This window comes from Meleagris gallopavo, chromosome 10 (assembly GCF_905368555.1).
Source record: "Meleagris gallopavo chromosome 10, MGAL_WU_HG_1.1, whole genome shotgun sequence".
Taxonomy (NCBI): domain Eukaryota; kingdom Metazoa; phylum Chordata; class Aves; order Galliformes; family Phasianidae; genus Meleagris; species Meleagris gallopavo.
The window spans coordinates 20242997-20259619 of NC_139413.1; the positions used below are offsets into that span (position 1 = coordinate 20242997).

The following is a 16623-nucleotide window of genomic DNA, read 5'->3' on the forward strand; positions in this document are numbered from 1 at the left end:
CCCCCACTGACCCACTCAATGCCACGCTCAGGACTCACCCTCTCAATCATTCCATTTTCAATGATGGGGACGCCTGACTTGTAGCAGATCTTGTTCAAATCCCACGATCTGCAACAGGAGGAGAATCTGAGGATGGGTTCTGTGCCACAGAAGGGTGAGAGGGGGACGCAGGGCACGGCGGGAGTCCCTGACCCCCCCATCTGGAGCAGGACTCACTTTCCGTACAGCGAGACTTGCACTTTGCTAGCAGCCAACGCCGCCTCGAGGTGGAGCTGCAGGGCCTCCTGCGTCAGGATGTTCTCTCCCTCCCGTTTCGGGGTCTGGATCAGCATCTGGGACGTGTAGACGGACTCCTCGCCCAGCTTCTCCTTCGTGTAGCGGAGCTCCTGGCTGACTCGGCTGCCTGCTGTGGGATAGAGGAGACCATGACACTGAGGCCACCGACACTCTGTCTCAGCACTGCACCCACCGAGCGACACCTGGGGATGTGAACAGTCCCCAAGTGCAACCAAACCCGGGGGACGTCTTGCCACGGGCGGTCTCCCAACTGCTCTGACCTCCATGTGCTCGCACCCCAAAAGCACACATTCATCCCGTATGTCCTGCCAGCTCATTGGCTTTGCCTTTCCTGGAAAATCCCCGTGGGCAGCAGAAAGGGGACGTTACACATCCCCTCCACTCCCACCTGGAGCAGACGACTGACCCACAGAGCTGCTCTGAGAGACAGAAGGGCACCAGGAGCCCTTTTGGCACCTCCAAGGCACAGGAAGCCATCCTTAAATGCTATACAAGAGTTTCGGCAACCACCTTTCCCAGCAGAACACGCCGACTTTATTTCCAGCCATATACTGCAGATCCCACAGCACCCAGCTCCCAACTCATGGGGTACCCAAGATGAAGCCCCCACCCTGGTGCCACCCTCTGAGGACACCACACATCCTGGTGCCGGGACGCAGTTCTCATCCATGCGGGGATGAGGACACTCCCTGGGCACAAAGCCGGAGCCCGGCAGGCCTGGCCCCTGGCCAGCACTGAGGAGGCCAGAGCAAGACCACAAATAAGCAGCAGAATCTTCCCCTTTTAATGACTTATTATATGGGTTGACTTTTTTGTTGTTGTTGTTTGTTATATTTTCCTTGTTTTTTGGGCGGGGGGTGCCTTTATTGTTCCTGGCCTGGCTGAGGAGCAGCTGGTGTCCATCAGATGCCATTTGCGATGGAGGTTGTGCCAGGGCTGGGGGAGCGATGGGAGGAGGGGGTGGGGGGGGCACGGCTGTGGCCTTTGTGTGCGTGTGACAGAGGGGACGTCGGCGCCCAGGGCTGGGGACATGGGGAGGGAGGGTGCCGCGGGGGGAAGCATCCCTTCCCAGCAGGGTGGGAGGTCGGGGCGAGGGGGGTGCACTGCTGCTCTGATCTCAGTTGCGCCACCCACATGGATGGGGCGGATGGTGCTGGAGGGGGGGCATGGGGTCCCAGGAGGGGAAAATAGAGGATGCCCCCTCCTCTCTTCCACAAAAATAAATAAATAAATAAATAAAATTGAGAGAAAATAAAAAGCCGTCCCTTGTAATTAGTGTTAATTTGGAACAGGGCACTGCGAGCCGTCAGCAAGCTTCAAAGGCAGTGAGGAAGCCTCAAATTCCAACACCCTAATTAAGCAAAGAGCAACATGAAAAGACACGGCAGCGTGTGCCGGGCTGCCAGGGACACTTCAAACGGGCACACGGCCGTCCCCGGGCTGGGAACAGAGCAGGACACCCCGCACCGAGCACAGGGGGCCAGAACGCCATGACAGCAACAATGAGCGTGGCTACGGGGAACTGGATGTAAATTTTGGAGGGTTTTGTTGTTGTTGTTGTTTTTAAAAAACTCCAATTAACAAAGGGAGCCCTCAGCTTGTTCATGCAAAGGGCCCTCTGGTTCCAGTCAGACACCCGGCACTGCGATGAGCATCCCACCCTACTCCCCAAAGGGATGGATGTCTCCTGGGGCACGCCGCATCCTCTGTGCAACGGATTAAGTTTGGGTACCACGGGATGGAGACGCAGACCGGGGGTGATGGCACACGGGGGGGGAACACGGTAGCCAAGTGGGTGCCCAGAGGGGTCCCAGCACTGCGGGAGGCCGTGCGTATGGGCCATGCTGTGGGAGCCCTCCCATAATTATGGCATCCGCTGCTAGATTATAGGGCAGGGCAGGAACCTCCCTGCCTCCTCCCTGGCCACCCTGCCTGAACCACCCACCCTCCGAGCTCCCCACAGCCCGGCAGTGGTTCACCCACAGCTGGAGGCACCAGTTTGTGCCCCAGGGGGTGACCAGACAGGAAACAGGAACCCAAAGAGCCACCCTGAGTGGTGGCTTCCCCCAAACCATGGTGAGCCACAGGTCCAAGCACTCGTCTTAGACACCAGTTGGAGGGTCTGGGGGCAACAGACCCCATGCCAAGGCCTCACACAGGCACATCAGCATGGGAACACAGTCCCACTCTGAACTGCCACAGCCAAATGGGAGAAAAGTGAGGAAGATGACGGAAAGCACTGCAGAAAGGCAGCGATCCCTCAAGAGATGCACTGCTACAGAGTCCATGCTGTGTCCCCAAGGGGGGGTGGACACCAGCAGTGCCACCGCGTTGCAGATGGGCACTGCCAGAAGCTGTCACTGCTCAGGTGAGCAGGGTAGCAAGCAGCAAGCACGTTCTCGCTCAGTCCCAGAAGAAAGGCCCAGGGCTGTGTGGCACAGCTCTGCCCCAGCTGCAGCCATACCCCCAGCAAAGGGATCCCTTTTGGGGCACATCCTGTAGAGCAGAGCTAGAGAGCAGCATTCGTATGAAGAATATCACACCGAGACCCTCCTCCAGCAACAGCTACCCCTCTCCCCAACAGCATCCCCATATCCACACCCCCCTCTATGCAACCAGAGGCACTCACACTGCCATCACCACAGTACGGGCACAACACATCACCGCTCCGGATCCATACACGAAACCCCTTCCAAAAAAAGAGGGCAAGGGGTACGGGATCCCCCCACCCTGAGCGCTGCCCCACATAACCCCACGGCCGGGGGTCCCGCAGCACGCAGGGAAGGGACGCGCCATCCCCGTGCCGCCAGGCACGCAGCAGCCAGAGGCCACCTTGGGAGTGTTGTGGGGCGGATTAGCTGGATTAGGGAGCTGTGAAAGGACCCATGCTGCTCTGGAGGAAGTCTCGCTCAGGGCGTGCTGAAAGAGCCATTTTTACCTGTCCCGGCCTCCCGAGGAGCCCCGCGGCCCCGTCCTGTCACAACACGGCCCCGTGCCCCCGCGGGGTGGCAGCCCCACTCCGACCCCATAGGGGCGCTCCCGAAGTAAACGCAGCAAAGGAGAGGGTTCTGCTACCAAAACCCAGCACAGGGGATGCAAAAATTGAAAGAAAAAAAAAAAGATTCAGGAGCAAAGGGCCGGTTTGAGGCCACGGATGGGGAGCCGGCTTTGTTTATGGCACAGCCAAATTAATGTCTTTATTACCCCCAAATCCGTTCCCAGCGCGGCCGGGACCGAGGGGACAGCGCGACCCTCGAAAAGGGGGAGCGGGGATTGAGGCGGGGACCATTCAGCGCTCAGACTCCTGTCAGCATTGACATAAATTTCCACTGGTGTTGGCATTTAGGCATTTGCCATTTCCATATGTATGGGGCTGCCTGTACTAATTATGCTAATCACCCCCTCTGTTGGCTGCTGTGAAAAATGGCCACATTAGGCACTCCACTGCTTGCTAATGTCACTTAATGTGTGGTTGAAACATACATTCATCCCGCGCTGAATGGTGAAATTTTTCCACATTGCTGGCTTCATTCAGGCAAGAAATGAATTTTTTGAACTCGGACCACTTTTCCAGGCCCGAGGGAGAGGCAGAGAATAAAACCCTCTTCTGGGTCCCTCGCGCCGCCCCCTCCCCAACAGGGCAGAGTCCCCTCCGAGCGCCGCGGATACGGACGAGTTTAAAGGAAAAGCCCCCAAACCATCCAGGGCAACAGAAACGTATAAGTGGAGAAGCAAAGCGAAATGAACGCACGCAGATAACCGCAGCCATCCGAGGTCTCCGGGACTTTTTGGTTAATTAGCAAAAGTTTCCAGCCCCCCCAAAAAAGCTGAGCGCACCGACAAGGAAGGGGAAGGCAAAGGGAGTTCCCAGCAGGGTCCCAAAGGGAAACACACAGAGGCAGCTCCTGCTCAACCCCGAGAACAGCAAGTCCCCGGGAACCGTGCTTGTAGGGCTGGCTCAGAGCGAGCACACAGAGCCCACTGCTGGATTTTAGGACAGCGGGAGCACCGACCCAGCGCCCCACAGCAGCAGCGTGCAGGTCCGAACCCCCAGGGATGGGGTCCCAAGGATGCATCCTAACCTCATGCCCAGATGGGGTACAGGGTCCCAGACGCAGACAGAATGCAGGAGGGACTGCACAGCTGCAATGGGGACCTCTTCTCACCCCACACACTGACACCAGTGCCACCACCCGGGCACGGAGCAGGGATGTGGGCACCTCTTGCCCCCCAAACCCACCCGGCAGCAGCAGGACCACCCACCTCTCTCCATGCCCACCCAGGCACCACAAAGCCCCCCTCCCTACCCCCCCCCGGGTCCCGCAGCAGCGTGGGAAGCGGGGCTGCAGGCACAGCTCTCTCTGCCGTAGGGCACAGAAGGGTGGGGATGGCCTTTCATCCCCACTCTCAGCTTTTATTGTGGCTTTCCGCTGCCTGGAGCCATCCCCCCTCCTTCCGTGGGTGCCATCTCCCTGGGTGCTGGGGGTGGGGGGGGATAGCACCCTGTGCCAAACCCTATGATAGAGGTCAGGAAAGGACGGAAGCCACCAGGGAAGGCTAGGGGGAAAAAAAAAAAAGTATATATAATAATCATTGTATCTATGTGGAAACAGGGAGGGAAATGCCTCTCACCCCTGTTCCACACATCCACCTCCATCCCTCAGCCCTGCAACACATTTAGGGTATCCCTGACCCCTCTGGGAAAGGAATGGGGTCTGCTCCGGTGCTGTGGGAGCGCGGGGCTGTTCCGGTTAGGAATTAACCCGGCCTTCCTTTGAACCAGCCCTCAGCCCCATAAATCAGGCAGCGCCATTCACCACCCAGTGCTCTGCCTCCCCGGCCCCACAGCGCCCTGGGAGAGCCGGGAACAGCTGCCAGGTGTCTCGAGGTAACCCAACACTCGCCGCGAGACGGGGATTCAAAGCCTGCGAGCGGCTAATTGCTTCGGAGGAACCTAATTGAACATTTCCACAGCAGAGTCCAATTTATGGGGTGACACACGGCCTTTTCCCATCTCCCAAGTTGAGATGTGGAGCATGCAGCAACCCTGCGAGCACCACCAGCATCCCCCAGCCCACAGGGCTGAGACAGCCCTAAGCCAGGATAAGGGACCCCACAACGGCCAGGGTTGCACTCAGGCTGCAAAATTCCCCTATGGGGGGCACAGCCCCCCCAGCCCCAAAGGGCTGCCCCATCCATCTCTCTGTGGGGACAGTGATAGTGTCCCCACTGGTCACAGCTCCATCCACATCCTCCTGCAGCAGGAACAGTCCAACCTGGGCCTCGCCCAGGAGCATCACCGTGCTGCAACCCACCACCTATCCATAATGGGGCAGGTGAGAAGGAACCGAGCAGCTCCCGAAGGGCATTGGTCCTCAGCTACCTTACTTCCGAGTTGGGGCATCAGCAAGGGGATCGGGACTCCCCACACACACCCCCTGCCCCTTCAGTGCTGCGCAGAATGGGAAGACTGTGTCCCTGCAGACATCTCTGCACAGGACCCAGCTCCCAGCATCCCACACCTCCGGCCGCTTTGGGGTCACACCTCTCCGCCAGCCCCACGCTGCCCACACCAATCCGGCAGCACAGCAACAAGCGCACCCGCCCCGCATAACGACCGGGGAAGAGGCAGCAGAGAAATCCCAGAAGCAGTCCAAGAAAAAAAAAAAGAAAAAAAAAGAAAAAGAAAAAAAAAGAAAAGCTCAGGACGCAACGGAGCAGTGTGCCTTCCTGCACCTGTGACACGCAGCCCACCTGTGACACGCAGCCCACGGCCTCGGGACAGGGATGGCTGCGGACACACGGGGCGGTGACGGATGGCGAGCCGACACGCGGGGCTGCGGGGAGCTTCCACGCACCGAACCGCTCCGAGCCCGCACCGACGGCACCGGGACGCGCTCCACCGCAAGGAACGAACGCAGCGCCGTCGCCACCCCGGCTCGTTCCCCATCCCAACACGCTCCGAGCTCCGCTCCCCCACGACAGCGGAGAGCCCTCCCCCGGCTGCAGCCTCAGAGAAGCACGAAGACCCCCGCGACCCCAGTGGGAACAGCGGGAGCGCTCCGGGCACCGCCGCACCGCGCACGCAGCGAAGGGGCGATGGATGGAGCGGTGCGAGAGGAGCGCCACGCGGGTGCGGGGAGCAGGTGGGGGCTGTGCGGGAGAGCTGAGCGCCGAGGAAGGGGAAAAAAAAAAAAAAAAAAAAAAAAAGGAAAAAAAAAAGGGGGTGGGAGAGCAAAGTTGCTTCTATTGTTGAACCGAATCCAAGAGGAGCCGAGGACCACACAGGGAGCGGGGCGTGGGGGAGGAGGCAGCTCCGCGCTAAGATGGCTGACACCCTCCGCTCGGCAACATCTGCCCCGGCGCTGCGCCCGCGGGGCCCCCCCGGTGGGACGGGAGCGGGCCGGGCGCCGCGGGGGGCACAAAGGGATGGGAGCGGGGATGTGCTCCGGGCTGAGCCTCCCGCAGCGCTCCGCGCCTCGTACCCGACGGCGGGACGTGGGATGCTCCGCGAGAAAGAGGGGAAAATAGCGAAAGAAAAAAAAAAAAAAACAAAAACCAAAAACCAACCAACCGAGAAAGCAAACAGACAAACACGCGTGGGAGCGCGCTCCACTCCCGGCACACGTGCGCGGATCCCACGCGGGTTCAGCCCCACGCACCGCCCCGCACGGCCGCTTACCTTCCACCCAGAGGTGCTCGATGTCCGTCTCGACGGAGGCCACCCGCAGCCCCACGGCCAGCGCCCCGAACAGCAGCAGCCCCACGAACAGCACCTTCCCGCAGTGCCGCTGGATCCGGCAGCCCAGCGCGAAGAGCAGCGCCTGGAAGCGGGCCCGCAGCCACAGCGGGGCCCCGCGGCCCTGCGGGGAGCGGCGGCGCTCAGCGGGGGGACCCGCACGGCACGGTGCGGGGCGGAGCGGGCGATGCTCGCCGCTTACCTCGGGCAACGCTTTGCGGAGGGCGGCGGCGGCGGCTCGCGGAGGAGCGGAGCGGGGGGGCTCGGCCGGCATGGCGGGGCGGCTGTGCGGGGCGCGCAGCCCCGTTATGTGGGGCCGAGCGAGGCGGCGTCGGCCCCCATGGGCGCGGAGGGCGCGGGTGTGCGGCGGAGCGGCGGTGCCGGTGCGGAGGGCTCTGGGCCGGCGGCCGCCCGCCGCGCCTCTAAAGGGGAGGGCGGGGGCGGGGGGCGCCGGGGCCGCGCCGCCGCCGCCGCTCCCATTGGCCGCCGCCGCCGCGGCAGCGCCCATCGCCGCTGCTAAGCAACGGCAGCGCCCGCCGCCGGCGGCCACACACGGCGGAACCCCCCCGCCGGGTTCTTCCCCCCCCCTCCCCCTTCCTCCCCCCGCCTCCCCCTCCCATCGCACTCCCCCCCCCATCACCGCAACGCACCGCCCGGCCCCGCCGCGGGGAGAGAGGGGAGCGGAGCGGAGCGGCACGGGGTGGGCATCCCCACAGCCGGCCCCACAGCATCGCCCTACGGCAGCCGCCTCTAAGGAGGCGTACGTAGCCCGCGGCTGCCCCCCGCCAAGGGTAGGCGGCCTCCGCATGGGTGCCCCGCGGGATGGGCGTCCCAATAGCGAACCTGACGGCGTCGCCCTATGGCTGCCGTCTCCAAGGATGGGCACGGCCCCCAGAGGTAGCCCCTGCAAGGATGGGTACGCACACCCCATAGAGGGTATTGGCAGCCCCCCGTGGGTGCCTCAAGGGATGAGCATTCTCCTCAGGGGCTGTTTATCCCCCCAGTAGCTGCCTTCCAGCCTCTCCCCCATAGCCGCCTATGGGCTGTGCACCTTCTCATAACCTCTCCGCAAGAATGGGTGCAGGGGGGACCCCATACCCACTGCCCACCTCTGAGGGGCTGCGTGCCCTTCATGTGCACCTAAAGGGTGGGCATTCCCACTGACACCCCACAAGGGCTGGGTGCTCTGCCATGGGGGGACAGGGGATACTCTGCTTTTTGGGGTTGCCCAAGAGCTGCCCCATCCCCAGCTGTGCACATCTGACCTCAACGGCCCTGGGCTGGAAGCAGGGGGATGCAGATCGCCCCCTATCAGGGGGCACGGGGGAAGGGTAAATGCCAGCAGTGATTTGTGGGGCAATAGGGATTTGCACCAGCTTTATGGGAGCTCTGCTCATTTTGCACCCTCCTGGGGTCTCTGTTGGACAGAGTCAGTGTTGCTCCCACTGGGAACCTGCAGAGCTGTTGGGAGCAAACCCACACAAAACATCATCCCATAAGGGCTGCGGCGTTCCCAACATCTGGGCTCCTCCAGGCATCCCTTTAGTGGCCCAAAATGGGAGGAAATCCCAGCAATAACTCAGGAAAACTGTAACTCCAGGTTCTGGGGCAACCTACTGCAGCCACAGAGCTGTGCTGGGCACCAGGAGCACAGAAGGGGTTTCTCCCACGTCCTGCGATAGGCCTGTAGCATCTGGCGGTCCCCCAAATACAGAAGGGAAACAGCTATTCAGCACTTCTTGTGCCTGATTGCTATTAACAGCTCCACCATTCCTATTCCTCGGTGGACCGGTACTACCGCCGGGCAGCTGCTTCTTTTTAGAAAGTAAAACAGAGTTCCACTGTTTGGTGTGGCACTACGGTGTCCTCTGATCCCCGTTCTCCACCACCTATTTGTCACTGGTTATTTCTACCTGGGACCGTACTGATGTATGGCATAGATGTGGTCGGTAAACCCTTGGGATGGCCACTGAGCCCGTCAGGGATGGCATCCTCAGCCTCATCCAGGCTGGCCCACAGCAGCACTGAGGTGCCAAAGCTGAACGGTACAGTGGCATGGATCTGAGCATTGTGGCCTGGGTCCTCTTAGAGCATCTCAAACCCCATAAAGGGATTGAACCCAACTGGAAAATGCCTGCAGGCAGGACTGTGCCCTGACGCCACAGCAATGGTCTCTGGCAGCTCTGGGTCTGCTCAGTGCCACGAGCTCTGTGTCACCCTTGTGTCCCCCAGAGCCACCCAGAGGGGACGTGGGCTGTGTCCTGAGCCCCATGGGCCACCGGCCTCGGGGGAGAGGCTCATGCACGGGGAGGCTACGCCTGCCGCTTCATGCTGACCGGCTGTTTTATATCAAGGCGGGAGGGGGGATTTGCTGTTCTAGATGGTATTTTAATGGGCAGCCAGGCAGCTGGAGCCTGGGAGAAGCCTGCTTTACATTGTTTGGGGTTGTAACAAATAAATTCAATTAAAGGCAAATGGCTCCGCACAGCCCCCACCCTGCGCTGAGGCTCTGCAGCACGGATGGCTGCGGGAGCCCAGCCCTGGGTGTGAGGCAGGGGCCCAGGACTCTGTCCCCACACTGGGGACACCCTGGAGCCATGCCCCAGTGAGACACTGGGATGCAGTGGGAGGCTGAGCAGGGATGGGAGCGGGGACGTCCGGAGAGGGGGTGTCTCCATATGGCTGCTCCACTCTATGGTGCAAATGGGATGGGGGAATCCCAAGGACACCCCAGCAGGCAGCCTGGGGATGCGGCACAAAGGGGCCTGGGGAGAGGGATGTAGGGAAGGGACAGGGACATGGAGCCGGGGGCAAAGCAGAGGGGACTTAGTGGGGCCATGCCAGAACCTCAGAGCTATAAACAGCCACAGCAGCAACTCCTCTGCTGGGAGCCAGAGCCGGGCGTTTGTTAGTTGGAAACCAGATGGTGCTCTGCAAAGCCAGCCCAGCCCGCCCGGCTGTGGGCCCCTACTCAATGCGGGCTCCCAGGGGCCATGGTGGAATGAAGGAGGTGTTGGGGTGTCCTGTGCAACAGTGAGGGCTGGGAGGAGGTGTCCCCAGGGTGCTGTGTCCCCCAGGGATGCTGTGTGCCCAGAGGAATGGTGTGACCCAAAGGGATACTGTTGGAGGGCAGGATGAGAGGGGTGGAATCCATAGCCTCCAGCCTCCCGGGCACCTCTGTGTGCTGCACTGTGCCTCAGTTTTCCAACAGCTCCCTGGCAGCAGGGAGGTCTCTGGGGTGGAGGGGGTTCCCAGGCCAGAGGATGACAGGTCCATCCAAACGGGGGGGTGGTGCCAGTGGGGAAGGGATGGAGCCCCGTCCCTGAATCCAGGGAAAGCCCTGAGGTGATGCCATAGGATGTGGTGATGGGGCCAGGGCCAGCAGGATCCCAGCCCCTTTCTCCAGTACCTGGCTGTCCCGGGACAGCAGCACCAATGTGACACAGCCATATCCCTCTCAGCCCCCATGTTTGTGGGGAGCACAGCATGCAGGCAGACAGCCCTGACTGGGGAGGGGACAGAGGGAGCACTGTATCCCCGTGGGGGTCCCATGGTGTTTACAGAGCTTAAGAACCCCCTAAGTCCCACCAGGCCACGGGGTACAATAGCGTGTGGATGTGGTGACACCGGCCGTCCCCACACCACCTTGGAAGACAGAGGGCCCTGCCACCCACCGCCAGCACCGGGATTAATTATGATAATGTAGTTCTTTCCCCCTTTGTCACCCTAATGAATGGGCCCCTTTAGGATTTTAAGGCCTTTGTTTGGTGCCTCTTTACTGCGGTATTGTAGGATGGGGACTAGCAGGTGGCAGGTCCCCAAACAGCCCCTTTTGTCTCCTTTGGGGGCTGTTTGGTGGTGGGGATGGGAGGGGGTGCAGGGGGGTTGCAGGGGGGCTCCGGGAGGGACCGGGCCCCGTGCCCCACACTGTGCCGCCATGTCGGGGCCTGCAGGCTCGGCCGGGCCCACACGGCGGGCAGAAGCCGGGAGCCACCGCCTGAGCACCGGCCTTGATCTTTTACTGCCTGGGCAAATCAATTACCCGGCAGAAAAGTCCCTAAATCCCACCATAAAACCCGTTTAGCGGCTGATGTGGCGCGGTGGCCGCTGGTAGTGCTGGCTGGGCCCTGGGCAAAGCCTCAGCTCACGGCCACGGGGCGAGGGCAGGGTGGCCGCCGGGGACACTGGGGACAACCAGGCACAGTGCTCTGGGATGTGAATCCTGGGGGTCCTGGTCATGCTCAGCCCCCCAAAGGCCCACAGCACCTTCCCCTCCGCTCTCGTCCTGGGAAATGCCTTCGGGACACCCAGGAGCACTGTGACAAGGGACGCCTCTTCCTGGGGCACTGGGCACTGTAGATCCCTGTACCTGCTGTACTTTCCCACTCCCCACAGGACCCCAAGTGTCCCCGTCCCATGGTGTACAGGGCAAACTGGGGTGCAGGGAGGCAGATCCTGGCCGGGCACCACAAACAGTGGTGAGCAGCAGGGTGGTAAAACAGTGACAAGTAATTGGTGTCCCGGCCGGTCCTTTCATGCCGACGCCGTTTTATGGGTGAGGAAATTGCTTGTGAGTCAGGAACACAGGAGACAAATTTAGGAAGTGCTCTCTGAATGTGCTGGGGTCAGGCGCCGAGGCCGAGCGCTTGAAACCTGGGTGGCCTCGGCGCTCGCCCCGCGCCCCCCCGGCCTCTCGGCATGGGAACGCGGACCTTTTATCTTATCACTGCTCTTCCGCCCGCCCCAGCCTCCCCTCGGCCCCCTCCCAGCACAGCCGCTTGTGCCGCAGACACAATGCCACCCTCCGGGAGCCAGCATGGGGGCTGCCCCCACTGTCCCAACCCACCATGGGGTTCCCAAGGTAGACCCCAATGAGCTGCCGTGGGGCGAGGGGTCCCCCCATTGCGGTGCTGCCCGATGTGGCAATGGGGAAGCACTGGGGTGAGGTGCTGAGTGGCCCCATGGCTGGGCACTGTCCTCAGGTACGAGCCAGTTGGCCCCCAGCGCTGGCTTCCAGAGCCCCCCAGGAGGAAGGGAGCAGGTTCTCCCATTTGTTTGCTATGGTTTTAACTGGAAGGAAAGGCCACGGCCCCATTAACGCGTGCTCGAACACGGCTGAGGGTACCTTGGGAGCACAGCCCCTTCCCTGACCACCTCGAACGCACCGAACCAGGCGGGTTGGATGTATTTTTCTTGATCACTGGCCAAGCGCTCTCTCCTGCAAAGCAGCATGTTTCTCATTTTCTGTAGGTTTAACTCCAAATTAATTTGTAAGTGATCTAGGTTTCTTGTTCCCCGAAAGATACCTAATAGCGCAGGGGAGTTCCTGCCAACCGAAACGTCGCAGCAGGGCGAAGGAAAAGCAGTAAAAAGAAACCCAGGAACTGTGACCCCTGGTGGGTATTTAACAAGGTGTCAGGTCGAGGGATTTTCAGAGCCCTCTAAGTGGATGTGACACCAGCCCCACTGCTCGGGTTGGGCCGCAGGAGGGTCCCGCTGTGGGGATGCTCTGCTGTGGCTGCTCGGTCCCATCCTGATGCAGCGAAGGAAGGTGCTGGGTGAGCAGAGAAGGATGGGTTGGGGTCCCAAGACCAGCGCCCCACTGCATGGGAAGCAGGCATGGTTTAATGGGGCCAGCTGCTGGCAGGAGGACACAGGAGCTTTTGTCTATGCTCTCGCTCCCAGCACTGGCTGGGGCTGCCAGGGCCTGGAGGGGTTCAGCCACCAAGAGCCGAGCTCGCCATGGGGGCTAGCGGCCAAACCCACCTAACAACCCTGCTGCCTCATTTATGCCGGGGCAGCCTGCAGCAGCAGCAGTGAGACTCCTGCTTTGCTGCTGGCTGTGGAGCAGAGGCAGCAGGATCCCTTCTTGCAGGCACCCAGCACCAAACGTCATCTGCAGAAGGGCCAGAGCAGGGAGGAGACGCTGCTGTTCCTCAATGACCCTGCAAGGGCCCCGGCCCTGGCTCCGTCCCATTGCCACTGGCAATGGCTGAGCGACATGGCCACCAAGCTGTCCCACGCTCTGCGGGCAGCATTGCAGCATCGAGGACATCCCACGGACAACACAACCCAGCCACCATCAGCCCATTCGCTCTCCCTAGCCACTGCCAGGGGGTCCCAGCTTTCTCTGCCTGATAACATGGCAGGGAACCATTTTTGGGGATCCTGGAGTTGAAGTGAAACTGACGCAATGAGCTGCTGGGGTCTTTGCAAGGCAGATGGCTGTGTTGCACCAGCTGGCCATCCCAAACATGCCCATCGCACCACCACCAGCCACCCCATCCCCATCCCAACATCACCACTCGCTCCTTTCTCCTCATCCTCTCCAGCTCCCCAGGAGCTGCACCCCGCTCCCAGGTGCCAGCCCTGGAGATGGTGCTGGTTGTGGTCTCTGCCACCAGCCCCCCTGCCCCACCGCAGGATTAAACCCCCCAACCAAATGACGGAGGAAGATAGGAAAAACAATCACAAGAATTTGTTTCATGCTGCCTGGATCCCTCCTCGCACGCAGCAGTGTTTTTGGACGGCCAATTTATAATCAGCAGTGTGGAATGTTGTAAATTAAATATTTTTAAACAACTTTGCTCTCTCTCTGGTTAAACATTTCAGAGATCGCTCTTTCTTGTCTGTCTCTTGCTGGGTGGTCCCTCCATTCGCCCGTACATCTTCCTCAAACACAATTAACCATTTAGATGTTGCACAAAGGAATAGCTTATGCATACAACACCAGTCGCTTGCTGCTCTGGTGGTGGGGGAGGGAGGCAAATAAGAAGGCAGCTTCTTTTATTTTCCACTAAAAACAAAAACAAGAAAATCCCTTTTTCCTTCCCAAACTATCCCATTTTCCTTGAATTGTAAAGGCACTGATCCAAGCTCATCAGCTGTCTCGGTGTTTGGTCCAGGAACCCCCTTGCTTTTCCCCCTCTCCTGAAATTCAACATTAGCATTTTAAAAGCCTTAAACATACAAGTTTATTTAGACCCCAGCTCTCTCAAGCTCTCGCTTTCCATATTTATATATACATGCATTTTATCGTATATAAAATGTCTGTCTATTGGGCCTGGGAGGAAGTTCTCGTCTGCCGGCCCGTCTGGGCAGCACGGTGTGTCTGTGGACCTTGGCTCCTGGGGCACAGAGTGAAAATGGATGCTGCCCTAAAGCAGCCACCGTGCCGGGACCCAGAGAACCTCAGATGCCGTGCAGCTCTGGGGCAGGCATGCTGGACCTCTTGGACTCCCCTCCAAACTTCCAAGCCCTTGACACCCAAAGCTAGCGAGAAGGAGGGGATAAATCCACAAGGGCTGGGGCTAGGCTGGCAGCAACCCGCAGTAGGACAAACAGGAGATATGAGGCCACCACCTTCCCCTGCAGATCTTCCAGGGAGGTCGATGAACCAGGCAGGACAAACCACCAAGCCGGCCACGCTGACCCAAGCAAGACTCAGCACAGCTGTGCCTAAATCAGCACGTGCCAGCTCCCCCAGACAGAAATGTCCCAGCAGCAGAGGACGGGCAGGGACTGGAGCCAGCCATCAGCCCTCAATGCACAACCTTCTCATATCCACCCAGTTGCACATTTGCCAGGAGGCTTCAGGAGAAGCCTGTCCAGAAAGCACCACCACCTACAAAGCTGGGAAGCTCCATCTTTTCAGAAACAGTGCCCGCCACGCACTGCCCTGCTGCTAATACCACCGTGATGGGCATGGGCTGCAGAGCTCACCTGCTGGGACCTGACTGAGCGAAGCAAGGAGACAAACTGCTCCTCAAAGCTGGAAAGCAGCAGCGCAAGTCCGACCTCCATGAATGCCTGCATGACTTGGGACCAAAGCTGCACCCCAAACAACCTGGGAACAGAAATGCATTTCTGAGGTCGCCTCTCCATTTCCCTTGAAGACTGTTATATTTCTCACACAGTCTGTACACATTCCTATATCACAGAATCCTTGAGGTTGGAAAAGCCCTCTAAGATCACCCAGTCCGATCCCACCCCACCACACCCGCTGACCACGTCCTTCAGTGCCACATCCCCATGGTTCTTGAACACCTCCAGGGACGGTGACCCCACCGCCTCCCTGTGCAGCCTATGCCAGTGCATCACTGCTTTTTCTGAGGAGGAATTGTTCCTAATATTCAACCCATCCTCTCCTCATCTGATGATGGCAGCAGCCCGGAGACCAGGTGAGATGAGGAAGGGTTAACCTGGTGCCCATCTCGGGATTCTTGAAGGCCCTATTATCCCGAATTATTTTTCATAATTACTGCCACACACGTAGACTACATCAAGAGTGAATCTTCACTTTGATAATTTGTGCTGTGAAATCTCACTTTGGGATCTACTTTTATCTCACACCAAACACCTGCAGGTCGTAAAAGGCAAAAAGGAAAAGAAAATGCCTCAAATCCCGGCCAGGTTTTCAAGTGTCAGGGAACACTAAATTAATGCTAAATTCTAACCAACACAGTAATGAGCCCCCCACCCTGTGTTTAAATTACCTAAACAAAAGGATTCGAGTGAGACGTTACCTTATAATTAAGACACAAGGAGTAAAGCTGCAGCTGCTAAAGAAGAGGACACTGACATTTCAGAAGTTAAGATGGATCTTAGAAACCAGAAAATAGAATACTTTCTATTCCCATCCAGCCCTTTAGAGTTCAGTTTTTGTTTATGAAACGCTGGGAATGTCTGGATTATAATCTCTCTTCTGTCAAATTAGCTAAGAAACAGTAATTTTTCTCAGGGGATGCTGGTGCCCATGAAGCACACATTTAAAATTTATCACTTCAGTTAATGAAATCTCATTCCAGCCAGTTGCTGTAAGCACCTCTGGATGCCAAACTGCCAGGCTCAGATAAATGTCCCGTTGAATCCTACCAGATTCCAATAAACAGCTTTTAGGTAGGAACTTGTGTCCAATTTACAAATGTTAAAGAACAGCTTGTGTTTCAATCCCCTCCAGGTGCTTTACAATCCTGGCACAACCCCTGACCACAAGGCTGTGCGTTTCACATTAGCGCTCTCGACCCATCTCGCATACATACAGCCTGGACATGGGGATGGACCTCCTGTCTGGGGTTGGGAACGGCAAAGGAACCGTGAAAATAAAGCAGATGGTACCCACTGCTTATGCCCTACTTTCCCTCCAGCCCCATCGCATTGCTTTTGGGCAGCATTTCCAAGTAACGGACCACACTCAGCCCTGGAACAAACGGGTGCCGAACTCCTCAGCTACATCGCAGAGGAGCAGAGGTGCAGCTTAAATGCTTTTGTGCTATGGGGCAGCATTGCAAGAGAGGGGAGAAGGCTGGTGAAGGGCTACACAGAGCAGCCCACACTGTGTTTTGCTGCCCACCTGCTGCATTGAGGACGTGCAGGCAGCATCCCGAGTGGTTTCTGCTGGTATCCGGGGCTCGGCCTGTGTCGCAGCGGGGTCGGCAAAGTCATTCTTTCGAGTAGGCACAGTCTGTGTGGTCCCAGCTCTCCCTTCTGCTGGAAAAGTACAGTGCGTTCGCCGGGGCAGGGAGCGATATCACCCGGCACAAACCCCGTGCATCCCAATGAGGGGGGAAGGGCTGGCGGACACACGG

General features: G+C 59.1%; 1 protein-coding gene across 6 annotated transcripts in view; it reads right to left on the bottom strand.

The window, feature by feature from the left end:
• Nucleotides 1-16527, bottom strand: part of PTCH2 (patched 2) — a 25636-nt gene extending 9109 nt beyond the window's left edge. For 2 of the 6 annotated variants that reach the window (XM_085232331.1, XM_085232330.1), the window contains exons 1-4: nt 7239-7559; nt 6980-7160; nt 217-406; nt 39-108 (exon numbers count right to left, since the gene is read on the bottom strand). In XM_085232331.1, coding sequence (XP_085088457.1) covers nt 39-108; nt 217-406; nt 6980-7160; nt 7239-7544 — 747 coding nt within the window. In that variant the 5' untranslated portion in view covers nt 7545-7559. Of the gene's footprint in view, nt 1-38; nt 109-216; nt 407-6979; nt 7560-14758; nt 14883-16388 lie in introns of those variants that run through there. The other 4 variants (XM_085232332.1, XM_085232333.1, XM_085232329.1 and 1 more) reach the window with 4 other exon arrangements.
• Between the last annotated feature and the right edge of the window lie 96 nt (nt 16528-16623).